Consider the following 19,866-nt stretch of genomic DNA (forward strand, 5'->3'; position numbering starts at 1 on the left):
AATAAACTAACAAATAATTATCTGTTTGATCAACAGTCTGCATTCCAGGAGGGCTGGGCGACGAGTCTTCTTTCAGCATACTACCCACTCCTCATGACCGGGTCTTCGCTAATCGTCTGCTTTTGGGCAGAGGTAAGTTCCTTTTTCTTTTTAATGAAGGGAAACAAAACGATTCGAACAACTAGACGCGGGTTCCATGAACACAAGCAAGAATTTAGCAAGCAAGTATGGTGTTAGTTGCTAATTAGATTTAATACAAATTTAAGAAAAACTTTCATAGATTTCTGTCAGGTGGCGCTACGGCAAAAGCCGTTAAAATAAAACAACAACAATTTGTAAAAAAATATCAGAAAATAAAAATACGCCATCTATCCATTTACACAAGAACTAAGCGGCGAGAATCAACTAAGTGGCGAGAATCATAGCGTCCTCTGCGATTGTCTCGAGTAGTGCCAATGTTAGAAGTGTGTACTCATTTCGCTAGATGTCGCTACGATGTATATTTTTTAAATTATTTGATGCAAAAACGAGACAACTTAGAAAAATGTTTCATAATATTTGACTGAGTGGAGAAGTGAAAACTGAAAATCATTTCAATATCTGATATTTCTGATTGATGCTGAACAACAGAGGACCAATTTTCCTACATACGCTGCGACACTTTCTCGATTTCCCAACTGTGAAATTTTCTCTTTACTTCCTTAGGCTTTGTAGTTTTTTTTTTCATACAAATGCGGAAGTCTTTTTGGACACTTGAACCCTGTACACTAAATGTCAGAATATATGATTTTGAGTTTTTTTTTTAAATTTTCTAATATTAGTATCTCGAAAAATATTTACATTCTAGACTCGAAACTTCACAGGATCTCTTTATTTCGACGTCAGCTATTCTAAAGTCCAGAACCGGGCCTCACTTTAACCTTCAAGTTGACTGCTAACGGGCTGCAGATATACAATTCTGGCCCACGATTTTACAATGTTATTCTATTTTACGGAAGTCATAAAGTTAGAAATTAAAGTCATTTTGATAGAGATAACGTCAAATTATCACCCAGAAAGTAGTAATTATAGTAACAAACATGACTAATCTCACAAATCACGTCAGGTCACGTGTGATATCAACATCTCTAGTATTTATTTTAAAACAGCTTGTTGTGCCTAGTCGAGTCTTATTTTTAGTTATTATCTTTACTGCATTTTAGTGCATTTTATATGCTTAATGTTTTTGAAGATTGAGTAAAATGACAGTTCATTCCGCAAAAGTGTTGCCCGCTTGCAAGCAGCAAGTGATTGCAGGCTATAAATATTCTATCGACTGAATGTTGTTTGCGCTTATACAATAAATAGCCGAACTTGTTTAATTTGAATCATTATTGGCCCATTATGTGTTCCACAGGTTACAGGTTAATCTGATGCAGTGTATTGACAACAATACACTATATACACTATATCTATTAAAAATATAAAGACGAGGCATTTAAAAAAAAATCATTTTAATTGTACATAGATAAACAAACCTGCCTTTTCTTATTGAAATGAATATGAGTCAAAATTGATTTCGATACTAGTACGCCAACTGTCTAAGAATAAAGAAGGCAACAACGCAATTATTAGAACGTGTAATAATCACAATGCAGTGATTTTTGGCAAAATTTAACCTTCTTTCACATTCTATCAATAAAGCTATCGACAACAACTACATGACTATTTACAATTTTCTTAAATTATGTCCACGGCCATTTACATAGTAAAAAGTATTCCCAGGCTATTAATTGATCAGCATCAAATAAATATAAGACGGAATTTGGACTTTTTTCAGAGTTACGACATGTAGAGCCGGGTACTCACCAGCGAGCTGTAACTGTAACGTGCAGATACAGTAACGAGGTTCTAGTGTGTGCGCTTGAAACAGCCTTCAATCGGACGGCTCACTCCTTGCCACGAGCGAATCACGTACACACTATGATTTTTGGTTACATAACTCGCAACGGTTACAGTTAGAGCTCGCTAGTGAGTATCATATTATGGATATTAACAATCCTCTTGAGTTATTGGTCCATGGCCCGGGGGCGGCGAAAGGTTGTATCTATCGGTTGTGTCAGACTCCTACCGACTAAAACCTGACGGTGTTCCATCTTCTCACCATATGCGAGTCACGGTTTCGCATGATTCCGCGAATCCAACTCCGATTATGCGCCGAACCCTATCTCGCTTTCCGAGAAGAGATGTTACCTCCCCGTTAGCCGGCTTGACTGGCACACGTGGGACATGTACACCGTCATCTTAGGTCCACCAGTTACGAGTGCCAGTCTCCTCTAAGACTGCCGCTCATGGACCTATGTTATCGGGGCTCACGTTACCCCTTGCCCGTTCACGTCAGTTGGAGAGCCAGAGCCAGAGAGAGTCTTCCTTTAATGGGCTCACTCGGAGTGCAGGCGCGGGCGCGACGGCGGGTGCGGGCGCGCGGGTCTTGGCGTCTTTCCTTTTACAGTGCCGAAGTGGCTACGAGCGGGTAGATCCATACGTCGAAATCGCAAACAGATGCTATGACGCTAGAGCAAGCACTGTGAAAGGCACGGGCGGACCGAACCAATAGATATACACACGTGACGCGCGGGCGACCGCTGTGAACGCAAGGAGCGTCAACGTAGATTTGATTTACACGCACCGGCGTCTGCCGCCACTCTGAATAAGGCCTAATCTTTGCGCCGCCTTAACTACAACCAAGACGTCGAAGACCATACAGGTTATTTCAATATAGTACGAGAGTTCTGTGATGAACACCTTAATTTTTTCAAATTATGTTTACAACCTGTAGGTACAAAACGACAAAGTGACAACTCTACGATCCGAATGACGCGTAGTCATTGACGCGCCGAACAGTTGCGCTACTTTTCACATTTAATATAGATAGAGAGAAGCAGATTTGTTAGCGATTGCAATCTCTTCGGGTGTAAAACAATATTAACAAACGCAAACAATACTGTGAACCAAGTACGTACAAATAGATTTAACTCATTGTATTCCAAATAATTCAGCCATTTAATCGTCATATCCGACGAAATTTTGCTTGAAATGGATCAGCATGCACTACTACGCCCTATGAAAACAATTGTTATAATGTCAATTGTGTGGAAGTGTGCCATTGTGAACTTCCGCTTTCTGTTATACGCAATTTTTGCTATCAGCATTTTATAGTGCTCTTTTACCACACAGGCTGTTATCTGTGCACCATTTGCGAAAATAACTAAATATATCTTTCTTCTCCTGATTACCTATTGTACTAAGTTACTACATCGTCGGTGTTTTGTAGAAAGAGCGTAAGCGACATTTCGAGACATGTTTAAAATACAGACGAATTGAAAACCTTCTTTTTTGAAGTCGGTTAATGAGAAATAGAACATACATATCATCGGTAAGCGACATTTCGAATTTTTTTCAGGGAGCATGTTTTAGGTTATAGTCGACATTTCAATTAAGAAGCGACCGTTATTCCGGTGGACTATCACTGCTCTTTTTTTACTCCAGCATTTCTCTCTATCTTATATTTTCTGGTATATAGCGTGTAAAGTTTTTTGCAATAGCCGAAACGTAAACATATTACGCAGCCCTTGCATCTATAGTACTTATTTCACTTAATCTGCTCTATACCGCAAGTTCAGTGTCCAATCGTACGGCGCGCAAAAATATCGTGCGCATATCCTTTGAGCCGCGTGCGCAAAAATTGATTGAGAAAATTGATATTTATTTTGAATTTTTTGTAAAACGAATTTTTTATCTTTTTAGTTAATGTTAAAATTGTGTATTTTTTTAATGTCGAGAAAATTTTTTTTAAGGGACAATTTTATTTTAATTACTTCCTGATACGGTGTGCTAAGTAAAATTTTCTTTTTTGTAACCTGCGCTTGGATTCTTATTACTAAAGAGGTAGGATTTTTTTTGTGTGCTCTAAATATAACGTGAGATTTGCTGTAAATTAATTTACAGCGCTTTTTTAAACTTATTAATTAACGGGTTTTTAGGGTATGTCCCATATGTTGGTCTTTTAGTTTTAAATAAATCTCGCTTGAAGTCGTCACATTGGTTAAACTCTACTATGCATTTATAAGGCAGATTCCCCTGCGAAGAATGAGTAAGAAAATCTAGAGGTTCTTCTTTTTCTTACTTAGGTACGACAAAAAAGAAATCGGTAGCTGTAGTGTAATCCTTATGAATGAGTTTGTACAGGGAAGTACTGTCGCCGTACCTATTTCTGACGCCAAGCAATAATGTGAACTTTACTGCGTTCCGGTTTTGAAGGGTGCTGGTGAAATTACAGACACGTGTGACGGTAAACTATCACAAACTCGAATTTCTTTTTTTTTCGAATTTCATTACATCACGCTTCGACTTTTTTTCGTTAGTTTGTGATGACAGTTTTGGTATAAATATGTAACACAGAAGTGTCTTACAGCAGAAGTATCGTTTATTTGTTGTAGTTTGTTTGGTTTAGTCATGTTTGTTATACTATCTGTTTTCCATATAATTTAGATTGCTGAAAATTCATTTCGACAAAATTATTATTCTTAGGTAAATTTGTAGCTGTCTATAATCTCAGTACAGAGTACTAAAAAAACCGACGTCAGAAGTCATACATCCCCTAATTTGCCACCCTTAGAGGTGGAATATTTCCTTCAAATTTAAATGGGACCACTACTGACGTAACCTCTTTGCAACAAAAAAGATTCACCATGCCGTACTCTCGTAACATATATGCAAAAAAAACAAAGTCGATTAGAGAACTCCTCCTTGTTGAAGTCGGTAAAAAATAAACATAGATACGAATTTTAAGTATATACTTTTCATAAATTTTCGTAACTCAATTTATACGTTTTGAATGAAATATTTCTTTATTTTTATTACACTTTGAATTTTAGATTACACATAGGTGACTTCATTAGGTAACTTGCATGAAAATTTATATAAAAACATATTTATTTCATAAGATATTTATTTTTTGTGCCAGATTACAATTTTTCTTATTTCATATTTTATAAATATATTACATAAATTACATATTTTATTTCTTTTAAATATTTTTACGTCTTTTTTCGGGTGGAGATCCAGTTGTCATTTTATCAATGTTACCGTCCACTAACTAAAATACGGCTAAGTGACAAATGGTCAAAAAATAGCAGAAGACGAGCACAAAATTCTCTTTTAAAAACATGTTCGACTTATCGGGACTTACCCTAACGATGCATAACTGGAATATCATTAAGCCATTTCAATATTCCAAAATTGGGTTATGATGGTATTTTATGATTCTCAAAAAATATTTTGTCACTTATGCCGCGGTTTAGTTAGCGGTCGGCAGAATATCTGATTCCATTATTACAATTTCTTTTGCTAATTCGTTTATTAAGTGATAAAATCACGGCTGTTTCTTATTGATGACTTGAATAATACGGTAATGCAATACCTCTGCTCGATTTTGGGTTCTTAGTATTGATTTGGGATTTACAACTTCATAGCTCCAAAATTCTGGGCTGTACTTTTGCTGGCGCACTGAAAGTCACACTTACGTAATTTTCGTCAAACCATTGTACTATGGTTTTGCTGTCATCTGAAATGTAATATAAAAACAATGGTCTTGAGTATTCAGTATATAACGTTTAACTGAATCGGGGCGAGCACCAGAACCGAATTTGTTTGCATTTCCTATCTGGTTTTACCCCTTCCTGTGGGTATACGAAAAAAAAAAAAGATTAGTATGTGAAAAAGTTGCATAATAGACAATTTCTTTTATTGCCAATACTAAGATATGGTGTTTATTACGTATATACTGACTAGGAAAAGTGAGCATTTATTATATACGAATGAATATACATATATATAATTCATATCTTAATCTCTCACCATCCAGTTTTCCTTTTAATATGTGAAAATATAAAAGGATTTCCGATGCAGGTAGAAAACTTGACCCCAATAGACATTTTTATTCAGTGTTAAAATTTGAATCTTTTGCGTCGTATCATGAAGCTCACCCACGTTCTTGAACTTGACGATCTGTCCAAACGAAAGTGACAACCATGTAGTATAAGATTTTCATAATTAGAACGCACACTTGAAATAGCAGTTTTTTCGTATTCCAAGACGCAATATTTTTGGTAAAATATTCATGTTATTCTCTGAACCGTATTCGTATAACATCATACGATCTCTTGTCTTTATTGGTACACAAATAAAACAATAAAGGTAATGTTTTTACTTTGTTATTTGTTTCAGAAATATTTGCATGTATACATAGTATACTCGTACAGCTGTTAAAATATAGAAGGAACTACTTTAATATATTTTTGTAATAATATCAAGTGACATGTGCCATCTAAATTCCAGAAATCTGTTTTTCGTAAAATGACTTCTGTTTAATGAAAGTAAGTAAAACTCTCTTCTTTCCGTCATAAATGCGGTCTTTAATTATTAAGTTTTTATTTTTATATTGAATGTAATTTTCGTCTATTTGAAAAGATATAGGTAGTAGATGGGGTAGGTTTTCCCTGATTTCTTTTTTATATTTATTTATTCCTTCAATAAGAAAAAAGTGTAACATAACAGTATCTACCATGGCGTTACAGCATTTTAGAAACAACTGAAAAACATCAACCAGAATTAAAAATAAAAATTTCAAACAAAACATATCGTAATTAATTCAAACTTAAATTAATAATATAAGTAAAATGCATCCTGTTTTCTCTCTAGCACTTTCTTCCATTCAGTCATCAGTCTCACTATCCCTCCCTGTTACAAACAGATCACACTGCGGAGTCTAGTAGCACGGGGAAGTGTCGGACGGGTGTCGGTACGAACCTATACTGAACTGTAAATAAGAGTTCATGGTAAGGCGCCTGGTCGTGAACGTGAAGGCACAGCACAGTTGACGTACTACTACGTTCTTGTGATATTTCAGAGCTTATTCACGCTCTATGATCACGGATTTGATTACTAGCTAGTGCCAAGTGAGAGTTTTAGAGACAGACTGTTACAGACTATTCTCGACTCCACGCTTCGAATTACTTGTAACTATACTCTAGACTAATTCGATGTAGAATGTTTAATAACAAAACGTTGCTAGGCAACCAATGATAACATTGGAAAAGAACATTTTTTTCAATGCTCATTATTAAAGCTTCCTCTGCCCCCACGGCCTGCTCTCGTAATTGGAATTTAAATAGGTAAGTAGGTAATTGGGTTACGTAGAAATAATACTTACTTAGCCAATTATTATAAATAATAATAATAATATGAATTCACTACATATTATATCATCCAGCATCTATTTCCGATTCTGAACTTGAATTACCACTAGAACTCGAATGTTTGCAATCTCTCCCTTCAAATCAAAAAGTCGCTAGGGATGACACAGTTTTACAAATAATTAATTACTGGTCATTTTTGTGTCATTTTTAGGTAATTTTAAACTTCTCTTGAATAATATTCATTATAAACATGGCTTCAAGATTTAGTATTATCCATAATCTAACTGAATTTCGTAGGAAAATATTGAAATTGTTGTAACTGTGAAAGAGTCTGGGATGAAAACCCTAAAAATCAAATGTTTTTGTTTGTTGACATTTATTCTACATCGAATTTGGCTAGAGTATAATTACAAGTAATGAAAAAGAAATACGACAATGTAAGTTAGTACTAAAAAAGATGTACTAAAGATGTACTGAACATGTACTAAAGACGTACTGGATATGTGTACAAAAAAAATCTGTCAGCAACGTATAGGTACGTAAATGAAGCTCCTTGTGAATGAGTTTGTTCAGGAAAGTACTGTCATCTTAACTATTTTTGCCGCCAAGCGGTATTGTGAGCATTACTGCGTTTTGAGGGGTAACAGTGCCGGTGGAATCACAGGCACATGGGACTTGTCAACTTATGTCTCAGGGTGACTGGCTTGGGGCAGCGCCCCTTAGAGATTTTTGCGACTTAAAGCTTTTGAGTGGGTGCTGGTGAAATTACTGGCACAAGGGATTTGTCAACATATGTCTCAGAGTGACGGGCGCAATGACAGTGCTCCATAGATCTTTGCGATTTAAAGCTCTAAGTGGCACTGCAACGGTTGTGGACAGGCGTGTAGCTTACCATCAGGCGCACGTCTTCATCGTCCCCTAACTTGATATTATGTAAAAAAAAGAGTAATACAACAACTGTTATGGATATGCGTGTCGACCTTACCACCAGGTGTACAACTTGTTCGCCCCTGCGATACCGAAGTATCTTAAAAAATAACAACCTACAAAGTATGTAGAGTGCAATAAAAAGGTCTGGTTGGAGCTTGGTATCTTGGAATAGCGTACAAGAAGTTCGTATCCGCTTCGAACAAGAACAACCTGCGTTATAGTTAATTGTATTCTATTTCCTTGATGGCGGCCACTAGGCTTGGGCCAGTGTCAGTTTCGGTTATAGTTCATTTTACATATCATAATTCCGGTGGCGTTTAAGATCTCAATTTTCTATAGATATGGGGATATAAAATCAAATGAAAATAAATCGATTTAAATGTCTTCTGAAGATAATTTGTAACAAAGAGAGAATCGATTTACAGAAAATTATTTAAGAACAAATAATAAATTAAATAAAAAGAATTAAATTTTTATGTTGTTAAGTTTCCAAAAAAATGTCACAACAAATAAAAAATCAACAACAATCTAACAAATAGTTAACAACAAAGCATAAAATCAGCAACGAAACGAAACTTGAACATTTACTCCTAAAACATCAAGCAAATGCTCAAAACAAAATATCGAAAAATATTTATGGTGTATGCATTTGTATTGGCACGAGATGCACAATAGCCGATTCAATTTATCGATTTTATGGTGTAAATCTCTATGAATAAAATATTCCGTTTTACGCATCAAGTAACGGGGGTAATTTAATTTTTTGTTTATCATTTCGTTTTCTTTCTCCTGCTAGAAAATGAAATGCAATATATTAATATTGCAATTTTTATTTGAAATTACAACTGCAATAAATATTGTTGGTTTTTGGTACATTATGACAAACTTGGTACTTGGTATTTATGACAAATTTACTATTTATATTTGTAACCTGATTGAGAGATTAGTGGGAAATAGTATGCGTGTATCATAAAAATTTGAAATATCACAGAACTCATTCTAAATGAAATGGACTATAAAGACAATGAAAAAGTTTTTGTGTTGTACAAGGTTCAATTGTAAACTCCGCATGCAATAGGTCTGCTGTTATGTGTTCAGTAGCTTGCGTTTTTGTTGTGGTGTGTTGGACTTGACCAACATTGACTGTATAAACGTATACTTGGCATATCTTAGAGACAAAGGGTCACCAACGCTGAGGTTAAGGGGAAAAAGCTGGATATACTCCCAACTGTTAAAGAAAGGAAGCTGCAGTATTTTGGCCACGCAATGAAGGGCAATACAAACTGGATTACTATTACACTAATAATGCAGGGGAAAATCTAAGGAAAGAGTAGTGTTGGCAAAACAAAAAACCTCCTGGTTGAAGAATCCGAGAGACTGGGTCAATCTTAGCACGCGTTTCCTCTTTCCTGCTGCAAGTTCAAAAATGAGGATTGGCTATCCTCATGATCGCCAACCTTCATAAAGACGTGTCACACGAAGAAGAAGAAGAGCTAAGGGTGACTTGCCGCAGAGATCGCATATGAGTCTACATACGCAAGATAATCAACTTGGGAAAATAACTTTTTTAAATCAGTTTTGATTTCAGTGTTCTAGGTAGTGCCTCGGACTTAATTCCGTTGCTATATTACAGGATATCCATACTTGAGAACAGTTTGTCTAGCACATTATTATAATGTTCTATCAACTGAATAACTTAAGAATACCTAGAATTCCTTAATAGAAGACATGAGACATCCTATCTAGAGTTAACAATAGATATCGAGTTACTTTATGTGTTTACTTACATCCATGTCAATAACACAATTCGAGATCATTCATATTCTAAGAATACATTCAAATGAATCAACAAAATATGAATTACAAAATACTTCTTATATGTATTTAAAATACAAAGTACTTACCTACTTATGATACCAGTTCTTAAAAATATGGGTCGCACTCGTGACTGCTACGTGGGGCGCACTATAAGTTTCCGGAATGAATAAGAAAAAATACTATAAATGGTCAGAAACGAATTTATTGTTTCTCAAAATAATCTCCGTTAACGTTAATGCACTTTTTCATACGAGTGAACCAACTATGAAAACATTTATGCCACTCCTCCGTGACAATCTCTGAAACATGTTTTTCATACTCTTCGACAGCCTCTTCAGGTGATGAAAATCGTTGACCGCGTAACTAGTTCTTAATTTTTGGAAATAAATAAGCCACAAGGCCAGGTCGGAATTGTACGCGGGATGGCTCTTAAGGTCAACGTTGTTCACCTTCAAAAATTCATTCGTTTGTCTGACCGTGTGTGTGCGAACGGGCATTACCGTGGTGCAAGATGATACGGCGTTTACGGTTATTTTTACGGAGTTTGTCAATAACTTTCGGTAAACAAATGGTCGTCTACCAATGTCTAATCACGGTACAATGATTTTCCAAAGCAACAGTAGCTACGTGTCCAGTTTTATTAAAAAAAGAAACAATCATCCGTTAAGAGGAACTTTGCAGGCGTGCTACTTTGGTTGGTTTCGGCTCATCTGGAAAGACCCATACGCTCGATTGCTGCTTCCATGTTTCGTTACCCGCATCCGCTCCCCTATGTGACTGATGATGTTGGGATGGTGCAAACGCAGAACCCCATTAGCTCACGCGTTTTGGAAATAATCGGAAAAAACTGACCTCGTACAGCTTCTCCGGCGATGGTTAGTATTCTAGAGTTAAATAGCAAAGATCAGGGGCTCTGCCATTGCGTCTGTCAACCAGAGACATAAGGTGACAAGTCCCATGTGCCAGTAACACAGTAATGTGATCACTACTTCTAGGCGGCAGAAATAGGTAGGATGCATGACTGTACTTCCCTGGACGAACTCTTTTACAAGGCGCTCTACTGTTAATAAAATGTGTTGTCCCGCTCATGTTTTACAGTAATAATAATAATATTGTGGCAGACAACTACGCCAATTACCTGGTCTCAAATTAGGGCATTGTTTTTTTCTTTATGTTTTTTTTTTTAGCTCCTCACTGTGCAACTGTTATGGACAGGCGTGCAGCTTACCATAAGGAGCACGACTTGTTCGTTCCGTCACTTGATGTTATAAAAAAATAAAAATAAATAAATTACACCCGAACTCACGAGAGAATCGAACCTAGAACCTCTGTATGGCAGTTCAGCATAGTAATGTGAGCATTCCATGGTAACCACCTTAGCCGCGGAAGCAGTTAATTAATAAACGCCCTGTACTATGAATACCAGAGCAACGGAATTCATTCCGGGACACTAACCAGAACCAATTTACAAAATTTCAATCCCTCTAATTGATCCTACCAGGAATCGAACCTGGGACCTGCTCCTCTAGCGTCCACAATGCAAACCGTTGGGCCGCCGAGGTCGTCTAAATATTGTACCACAACAACAATATCTACATAGTATTTGAATTTCAATTTGCCTAATATACATTCCATTTGTACACGTTCTGAATGTTACATTTTCTATCGTATGGCAATGCGAGTTACACGTGGCCCACCGGCATAAGTACGTTTGATAAGGGCACATCGGTTGTATAAATTATTTTCACATATTATAACGATGCCACTTACCTTTAAAACAATGAAATTCATAACAATATTATAATACCTTAATGTTGACATAATTCCAATAAGAGATCATCGTAGGCGATGCTGAAGTGTTAATGTTTGTTGAAACAAAGAGAAGTTTATGTAAATATCGATACTGTATAATATAATAATAAAATTGATCAGGATCGTAGCAAGTGGACTTCTGCTGTACCGATTATTTCCTTCCAATACAATAAAATCATTATTATAAGAAATTGAGTTTATCAACATTAAAAAAAAGTCAATTGTATTTATTTTGTATGAAAAATAATTTTATTAAATTTGACAAATTCCTGCTGTCCTGATTTTTTTTCCCATGCAATGAAATCATCTTATAAGAAACGGAATCTACTAGCATTAAAAAAAATTAGTCAATTGTATTAAGTTTTTTATGAAAAAATTTTTGCCAAAATTGTTTTCAGCAAAAAGACTTAGTGGTTCCTAAAGACAGTTTCCTCGTATCTTCTATGATTTCGGATTGCCCCATACTGTCACATTAAAAAGCACACTCTATAGATCGACGACACTAGCAAAAGGTATTTGGTATAGAACGACGCAACCGCAACCTTCTCGAAACCCTTGGTTTGGAGGTGCGGACCTCTCTTGGGAATCTCTTGCTTCAGCATTTTGAATTAGATCTGGTCACATCCCACTAAATAAATTTTATCACGTACAGTCTATCTTTTTGAAGGAGTAAAATGACAGGTGCAGGAATGCCACTTTTCAAAAAATTTGAAATTGTCATGTCGTTGTAGTCCACAGTTTTACCGACAGATTGTGAAAGAAAATTACGAATCCGGGACGTCTTCATCCAGCGTCCTGAGCGTATACTGTTATGCCATCCAGGTTGTCAATATATTTAGTTATTAATAGAACTTTCGTACGCATGATCAAAATTTTTCCGTTTGTGTTAAACCCACCGTCAACATAGTACGTACAGTGTACTCTTTGTCCCACCAAGACGACAGTAAACAAAAGCGTAAAACAAAGCGACTCTGTTATGGCATAAGTATCAATTAACGCCTATTCTGTTCTCCATGGCCTATTATTCAAGCCTATACTCAGAAGTACGTCTTATTTGTAGACCAGGGCTGTCCAAGTCTGAGATCGATACGGACTAAAAAATTACGTATGACGTGGTTTCAAATAAGATCCTACCCTTTGTATAGCAATGCCACATGTGACTATATAATAATAACGCACACACTCAATATAGCCCCGCACTAGGGAGACCCTGTGTCGCGGGTGCCATGGCCACACATAGACAATAACAAATTACACCCAAACTCACGAGAGAAATATATGTAGGCCATACAAATATATCACCCGGCCCGGGAATCGAACCTGGGGCCTCTGCGTGGCTGTCCGGCATGGTAACCGTTCGGCCAATGGAGGCAGTTACAGGTGACCATATGTCAAAATGCTTTTTAACCGACTTCAAAGAAGGAGGAGGTTCTCAATTTGACTGTATTTTTTGTATGTATTTTACACGATTACTCCGGCATTTGTGAACCGATTTTGATGTTTCTCTTGTTGTTGGAAAGAGGGTACTTCAGTATGGATTGGTCGACATAGGACCTATTCGTAAAATGACCTATATTCGTAAAAGAACGTAATCGTGGTAGGCCTCATTCTGAAAATGCCTATTCTGGAAGTACCCTATTCTACTTAAGACTTATTCGTGCAAAGAATTGTTCTTAAAAGGACGTATTCTTAAAAAGACTTATTCTTCAAATACCTAGTTTTCTAATTGCTTGTCAATTCACTCATTTATGTGTATATGGATTTAGTATTAAATAATAAAAATATTTCACCTCTAAGATTGGCAAACTAGGAGATGAATACGGTTTCGCGCACTTTCCGGAAACGGAATTTCAATAAAACATGGCAAATAGATGTAATTCTACGAACTTTAGAGGTCGTTTTTTTAATATGAAAAAGTTTTCACATGATAATCATAAAAATAATACGAACTACATGAAACTAATTATGCATATGCGACATTTTTTTATAATACCAAATGACGGGACGAACACACCATTATGTGCAAAGTTAGATATTTTGTTCTTAAATAATTTTAGCTTGTTTTCAGGATTTTATATATGATCTAGTAAAGTACATTCAATCGTGTAACAAATTAGCACATTCTTTAGACAATATCCTTAGGCACATCGTATATTTTTTGTAAGACCGTTATTTAATGATAAATATATAAACTACTTGATGTAGCAAAATAGTTTTTCCCGCTTCTCCACTATTTATTCCGATATTTTGGTGGAATTAACAAAAGGATACCTGCAATAAACATTACACCAACTTAATTTTTTGACCTGTTCTGCTTTTTTTTTGTTTTTTGTATCTTGTGTCAGAAAATTCGATTATTTGTTTTTTTCTTAATATTGTTTTTTTCTTTTTTTTCACAAAATTCGGGGCGCATAATATTAGTAAATAAATATGGCTGTTTACAAAAACAGCAGAAGATGACCAAAAACATTGTCGTAGTGTTCATTGGAGGTATCGAAAAAAAAACTATAACGCGACGCTTACCACTTAGGAGTTCCTACGTTCGAATTACACTGGCCGTGTTCTACATAAATGAGTTAACCCACAAAATGACAGTTTCGAGATATTGAGCATTAAAGATTTTTGGCAACTATTTGTCATCACTCATTCAATTAATTACGTTTACAGGACAATTATATATCAAAGATTTATAATGAAGTAAGCATTGCGATCAGTTTATTATTTTTTTAGACATATCCTTCGCCATAGAGTGTCCTCCAATCTTACGCAGTTTCACAATGCGCCATGAAATTGTACGAATCCTAGGGCCGAGGTTTGGACACCACTTTCAACAAAGTCCGAGCCGGTATTCCGCACTTATTTATTTAGACTGACGTTTTCCTTGTATAGTTGGGGAATTGTTGATTAGAGAATTGAGGATAAAGTTTCATAACCTTTGACGGCCTTATTAAGAATGTGCTTGCCTTTAAAGCAAAAAGGGTTTTAGTTTGTATCTCGGCACGGGCCTGCATCACGTGAGTTTTTTCGAAAATTGTAATACAAATAATTATGATATATTTAGTCAATTTGAGCTGGATGGGGAGGTTCCGGGTTCGATTTCCGGTAGGACCAATTTGGAAAAGGATTTTTTCAAGTTGGTACTGGTCTGAGTGTTCTAGGTAGTGCCCTGGAGTGATTTCTTTTGATATGGTACTTAAGAAATTATTAATTTTTCGGCATTAACAATTTTGAGGATGCCTTGTAGGAAGGCGAAACACGTATCGAGTATACTTTTGGTGGTGGTGATTGTGACTATAGTTGCGATTGTGTTATTTATTTTATGGGGAGGGAGAGTGAGAAAATTAATAGCTTAAAAAATAATTAACTGAATCAGGCGTTACTTTGTGGAAGTCCAAGTAAAAAAAAAAAAATTTTCTACTCCGCGAAACCGGTGAAGTTTAAATCGTGTAAAGTTGTTGCGCTTGTGTTAAATATTTTTTTCAAGCAGTTAATTTTCCTACCCTCCTTCGCATAAAATTAATAAAATAAAATAACACAAGCTCAATTACAGTCACAGCCAATTACCACTACCACTACAAATATACCCGATATGTGTTTCGCCTCTCTACGAGGCATCCTAGAGGGTTGTTGATTGGGCCCAGCTTCGAACAATCAACAATCAAAAATGTTGAACACACAAGTGTAGCTATTTTGCATGATTGTGCCTGTAATTTGGTGAAATTACACGGACATGGGACTTGTCAACTTATGTCTCAGGGTGACACCTCAGATCTTTGCGATTTAAAGCTCTGAGTTGCTCTACAACTTTTATGGACAGGCGTGTCGCGTTCCACCAGGCTCACGACTTCTTCGTCGTGTCAGTTGGTATCATAAAAAAATTACTGTTACAAAATTTAACCCGGGGCGGCTCACCCGAGGTACTAGCCTCTCGAGAACCGGATAAAGTCAAGTGACAGAGGTCTGTGACAACTTTGTACTCTGACTGACCTGGGGTCAGAACCTGAAATTATAAGGTTCCTGTGCGCGCACATGTTATATATTATGCCCTTCTCGTATTTTTTTATAACATCAAGTGACGGGACTAACAAGTCGGGCGCCTGTAAGCTACAAGCCTGTCCATAACAGTTACAGTACCACTTAAAACTTTAAATTGCAAAGATCTGAGGGGCACTACCACTGCACCCGTCACCCTGAGACATAAGTAGTTAAGTCCCATGTGCTGACATTACTGCTTGTGGCAGTACCAACCTGGACGAATTCTTTCACAAGGAGCTTTCACTGTTACTATCTATACTCTAAGGTCACCGTACTCAAAACTAATATAGAAAGATATGGGGCTGTTACAAAGTTTAAAGGTAGGTAGATATACACCATACTTACGGCTAACACAGCAAACCTTCTTCTAGTAAATGACCCATACTCAGCCTATTTCAGAGAACACGTTACAAAACGTTATTTACGCAAAAAACGTTGAGAAAACAAAAGCCGCGAACCATATTCGACCTTATATAGCCAATTATCTATTTTACGCGTTTGTGATTTTATTTGTACGGCAGATTTCTAAAAATAATATTAGCTTGTAGGGTTTGACAAAAATACGTTTGAGTCATATTAGTATGCTCGTAAGAACCGTTCGTACGTAGGATGACGTAATTATGTACACTTTACAGTCATGAGAACCATTTGTATTACCATAAGCAGCTGGGGCTAAGTGTTTTCTATGTATCAAGCAGACGTGAGAGAGTCTAAATTATCAACCGATTATGTTTATAATTAGTATATGAATATGGAAAGGTCTTACAACATTGTTTCGATTATACCGCTAGATATTGTTGTGGCAGTACTTCGCCGGACGAATTCATTCACAAAGAGCTTTACTGCTGGAAAACATTGTTATCAACCCATTATGCGTTGCACTACGATGCACGGGTTTCATATAACATTCCTTTTTAAAACCTGTTTCGACGTGTACGTTTCATCACGACGTTTCCATACACTATTTAGCACACCCCGGACACTCGATACAATGGTAGAAACTTATTTACTTACTATGTACAACAAGGCTCTGTCTGCACACACGCAAATGTGTGTATGAAGTAGTAAAGTTATCCATCACTTTCTTGAACTATTTTTCTGGTTTTACGTGCACAGTGACTTTGTAAGTTTAAACAAAAGTAGCTTAAACAAAAGACTAAACAGAAGAATAACACTATGATAAAATACCCACACTAAAATAGTTTCTTTTAATGAGATAATAATCTGTAAATAATCTGTTTGAAATTAATCTATCTGAAATGGCATTATATTGAATTCTAACTTTAAACATCAAAATCGTTCTTAGCGCACGGCTCACTGACAGCCTTGTTGCCGTTCCGTTAATGTGACCATCAATAAAAGGGGCGGAGAGTGACACCTTTCTCTTTACTTTTTATTCTCTGCCTTTAGCGAGATTGTTACTAAACCTTTTACTAATGTACGTAATCTAGAAATTAAATTTAAAGGCATATACCCGGGTTCGGTAGTAATCGTTCTTATCTACTTAGTTACAAGATTAGAAATTAATCTTGAAGGTTTAAGAACGAATTATCCAGTTTTAATTGCCAAATTCTACATTTCCTAACACTTAAAGGAGGCGTAAGTCACGCAATCCGCCATTAGAGTTACATGCTTATCGATTAGAGTTAACGTCTGGTCGAGTTTGAAAACAATCATGTTTACAGTACTGGTAAATATTGAACTTGGTATTGTTTTGAGACCTTTATCGTGACCAGTGTTCCAAGAGACCTGACAATTAATTTTGTTTCCATAATTAAGGCTTTAATGCATCGCAGCGTTGCATCGCCTAGCTGTGTCAAGTGAGGCGACCCTAAAACTGTTATCTTTAAAACAATATAGAAATGTGTTATACTCGGGCCACACAGATGCGGCCTACACCTATTTCTGCCGCCGAGCAGTAATATCAGCATCACTGTGTTCCGGTTTTGAAGGGTAATGGTGCTGGTGAAATTACAGGCGCATGGGCCTTGTCAACTTATGCCTCAGTGGTAGTGCCCCTCAGATCTTTGCAATTTAAAGCTCTTAGTGGCACTGTAACTGTTATGGACAGGCGTGTAGCTTACCATCACGCGCACAACTTGTTCGTCCCGTCACTTGATATTATAAAAAACCTACTTAAGTAAATTTATTACCTACTTGGGACAATTAATTCTACATTTTAGACGGGGGGTTCTTTGACGTTGAAATAATGTCAGCAATTTGAGTAAAAAGCTACCAGACCGGTGCTCGTAAGTTTTATTTAAAATGCCAGGTTAATCAGCGGTACTTATGGTACAATATAAAAAGTTTACATTTTAACTATCAGGTAGACTCGGGCAGTCGTTCCTACCAGGAACTTGACTCCTAGGAACAAATTTATAGTACCGATGTGTCTCACATAATCAAAATTCGGTCGAGGTAGTAACAATTTAAGGGAGAAATCTTAACACCGCGATGCAAAATTTAAATAAAATGGGTCCATACCATCTAGCGGATTTTTAGAGAACTATAAAATGAGTATAGTTGATTATAGAAGTGTATTGCATAAAATAGGTTTATTACAACACTTAATAAAAATAAAAATTGAAAAAAGAAAACAAAACATGTATAGAAATCGGTACACCCATATAAATTTATCATTTTTTGATGGCTTGATGAGTTGCGAAAGAAAATGAAATATCTTTGTCAAATGGAGGAGGTTTTTTGTCACATTATGTACGTCAGTTGTGTAGCACAAATAGAGGAACCGTTGTGTTAGGAGCGTGGGAAAATAAAGATTCCTCTTCTATTGGGGTATACTAAAAACATTTTAACAAAATTAAACGTTTCTGTAACAATTTTTCTTTGTCATCAGGTGTTCCATCTCCGCGACATCCGCTGGGAGCGGCCCAGATTCCTCTCAAAGTCGTTTCTGGCGTTCGCGACCTTCAACTTAATCAGCTACTCGCTTCTTGCCGCTGAAGTCGTCACCACCAACGTCGCTGACACCTCTGCTGAGAAGAAGGTAAGATCATCATTGGATTGTTCTCCGGAGGTCGATTCCGAATTAGTCACGTACTCATATTACAGTTTGACATCAAGTAATTATTTTGATTGTCAGCCATTCGTTTGTGTTTCCGAGCACATACAAACCGAGTATCTAAGGTACTACTGATTAGGCATCTTCTGAGCGAGCTGGTTCCATCGTAGACCCTGTCTTCGCCCCAGGGCTAGGTAGTGGTCAAGAGCGAGTCTATTTACTTTGAAAAAAGGCCACGATTATTATTTGTTGATTACTATTATCACAGTTGCTTAACATTAGGGTAGCGCAAAGAACAATAAATACTATAGAAGTGCTTAGTTTGTGTGACACGCGTGCTAACAGTTCGCGTGGTATCGCAAAGTTGAGCTGATAGAGCCGATGGACTGAACTCAGTCCGCCATTTTCGCTTTGTACGTTATGGTCGTGTCAATTGTCTCGCGTAAAACCTCGAAAATCGTAGCACGTCTGTTGACACTGGCTATCCACACAGAACTCTCTGTTTTGACATGCTTGATATTATAAAAAAATAAAGCTCGCTTCAAGATTGCCGATGACCGAAGACGTAACGAATATGTGCTAGATATGTTGCTAATATCCTTATGTACATAAAACCTCGGTCTTAGAAATATCATAGTATAGTAGTAAAGTATACAGTGTAATAAAAGGTCGACCAGTTGGTGATCACCGCAGAGATCACAATTCGTCAGTGTTGTGTGGAAAGGGCGGAAGCGACATTTCGAAAAGTTTTTCAGAGGTCCATGTTTTAGTTTTTAACTACGGTTTTAAAATAGTTACGTCCTGTTTTGAAATTGAGTTTTGGTTTTAATTAGGTTCAATTTATTTGATTAGGATTTTAATAGTCGTGAAAAACTAAATAAAATTTCAAAATGGCGCTCTCGCCCTTTCTACAAAACACTGACCATATTATATTATGATATCTATGAGTTTTTGAATTGGTTTAGGTCTGATTGCTCTGGAGAGTGCCCCTGATGTTAATTTCGTTATAGTTTC

At 36.5% G+C, this 19,866-nt stretch overlaps 1 protein-coding gene across 1 annotated transcript in view; it reads left to right on the forward strand.

Annotated features, from left to right (window-relative positions):
- LOC113239757 overlaps positions 1-19,866 on the forward strand; it is a 122,231-nt gene that overhangs the window by 74,482 nt on the left and 27,883 nt on the right. The window contains exons 2-3 of the mRNA XM_026476859.1: positions 37-132; positions 18,688-18,837. Of these exons, the coding sequence (XP_026332644.1) occupies positions 37-132; positions 18,688-18,837 (246 nt within the window). The remainder of the gene's footprint in view (positions 1-36; positions 133-18,687; positions 18,838-19,866) is intronic.

This window comes from Hyposmocoma kahamanoa, unplaced genomic scaffold (assembly GCF_003589595.1).
Source record: "Hyposmocoma kahamanoa isolate Upper Pololo Valley unplaced genomic scaffold, ASM358959v1 116, whole genome shotgun sequence".
Lineage (NCBI taxonomy): Eukaryota > Metazoa > Arthropoda > Insecta > Lepidoptera > Cosmopterigidae > Hyposmocoma > Hyposmocoma kahamanoa.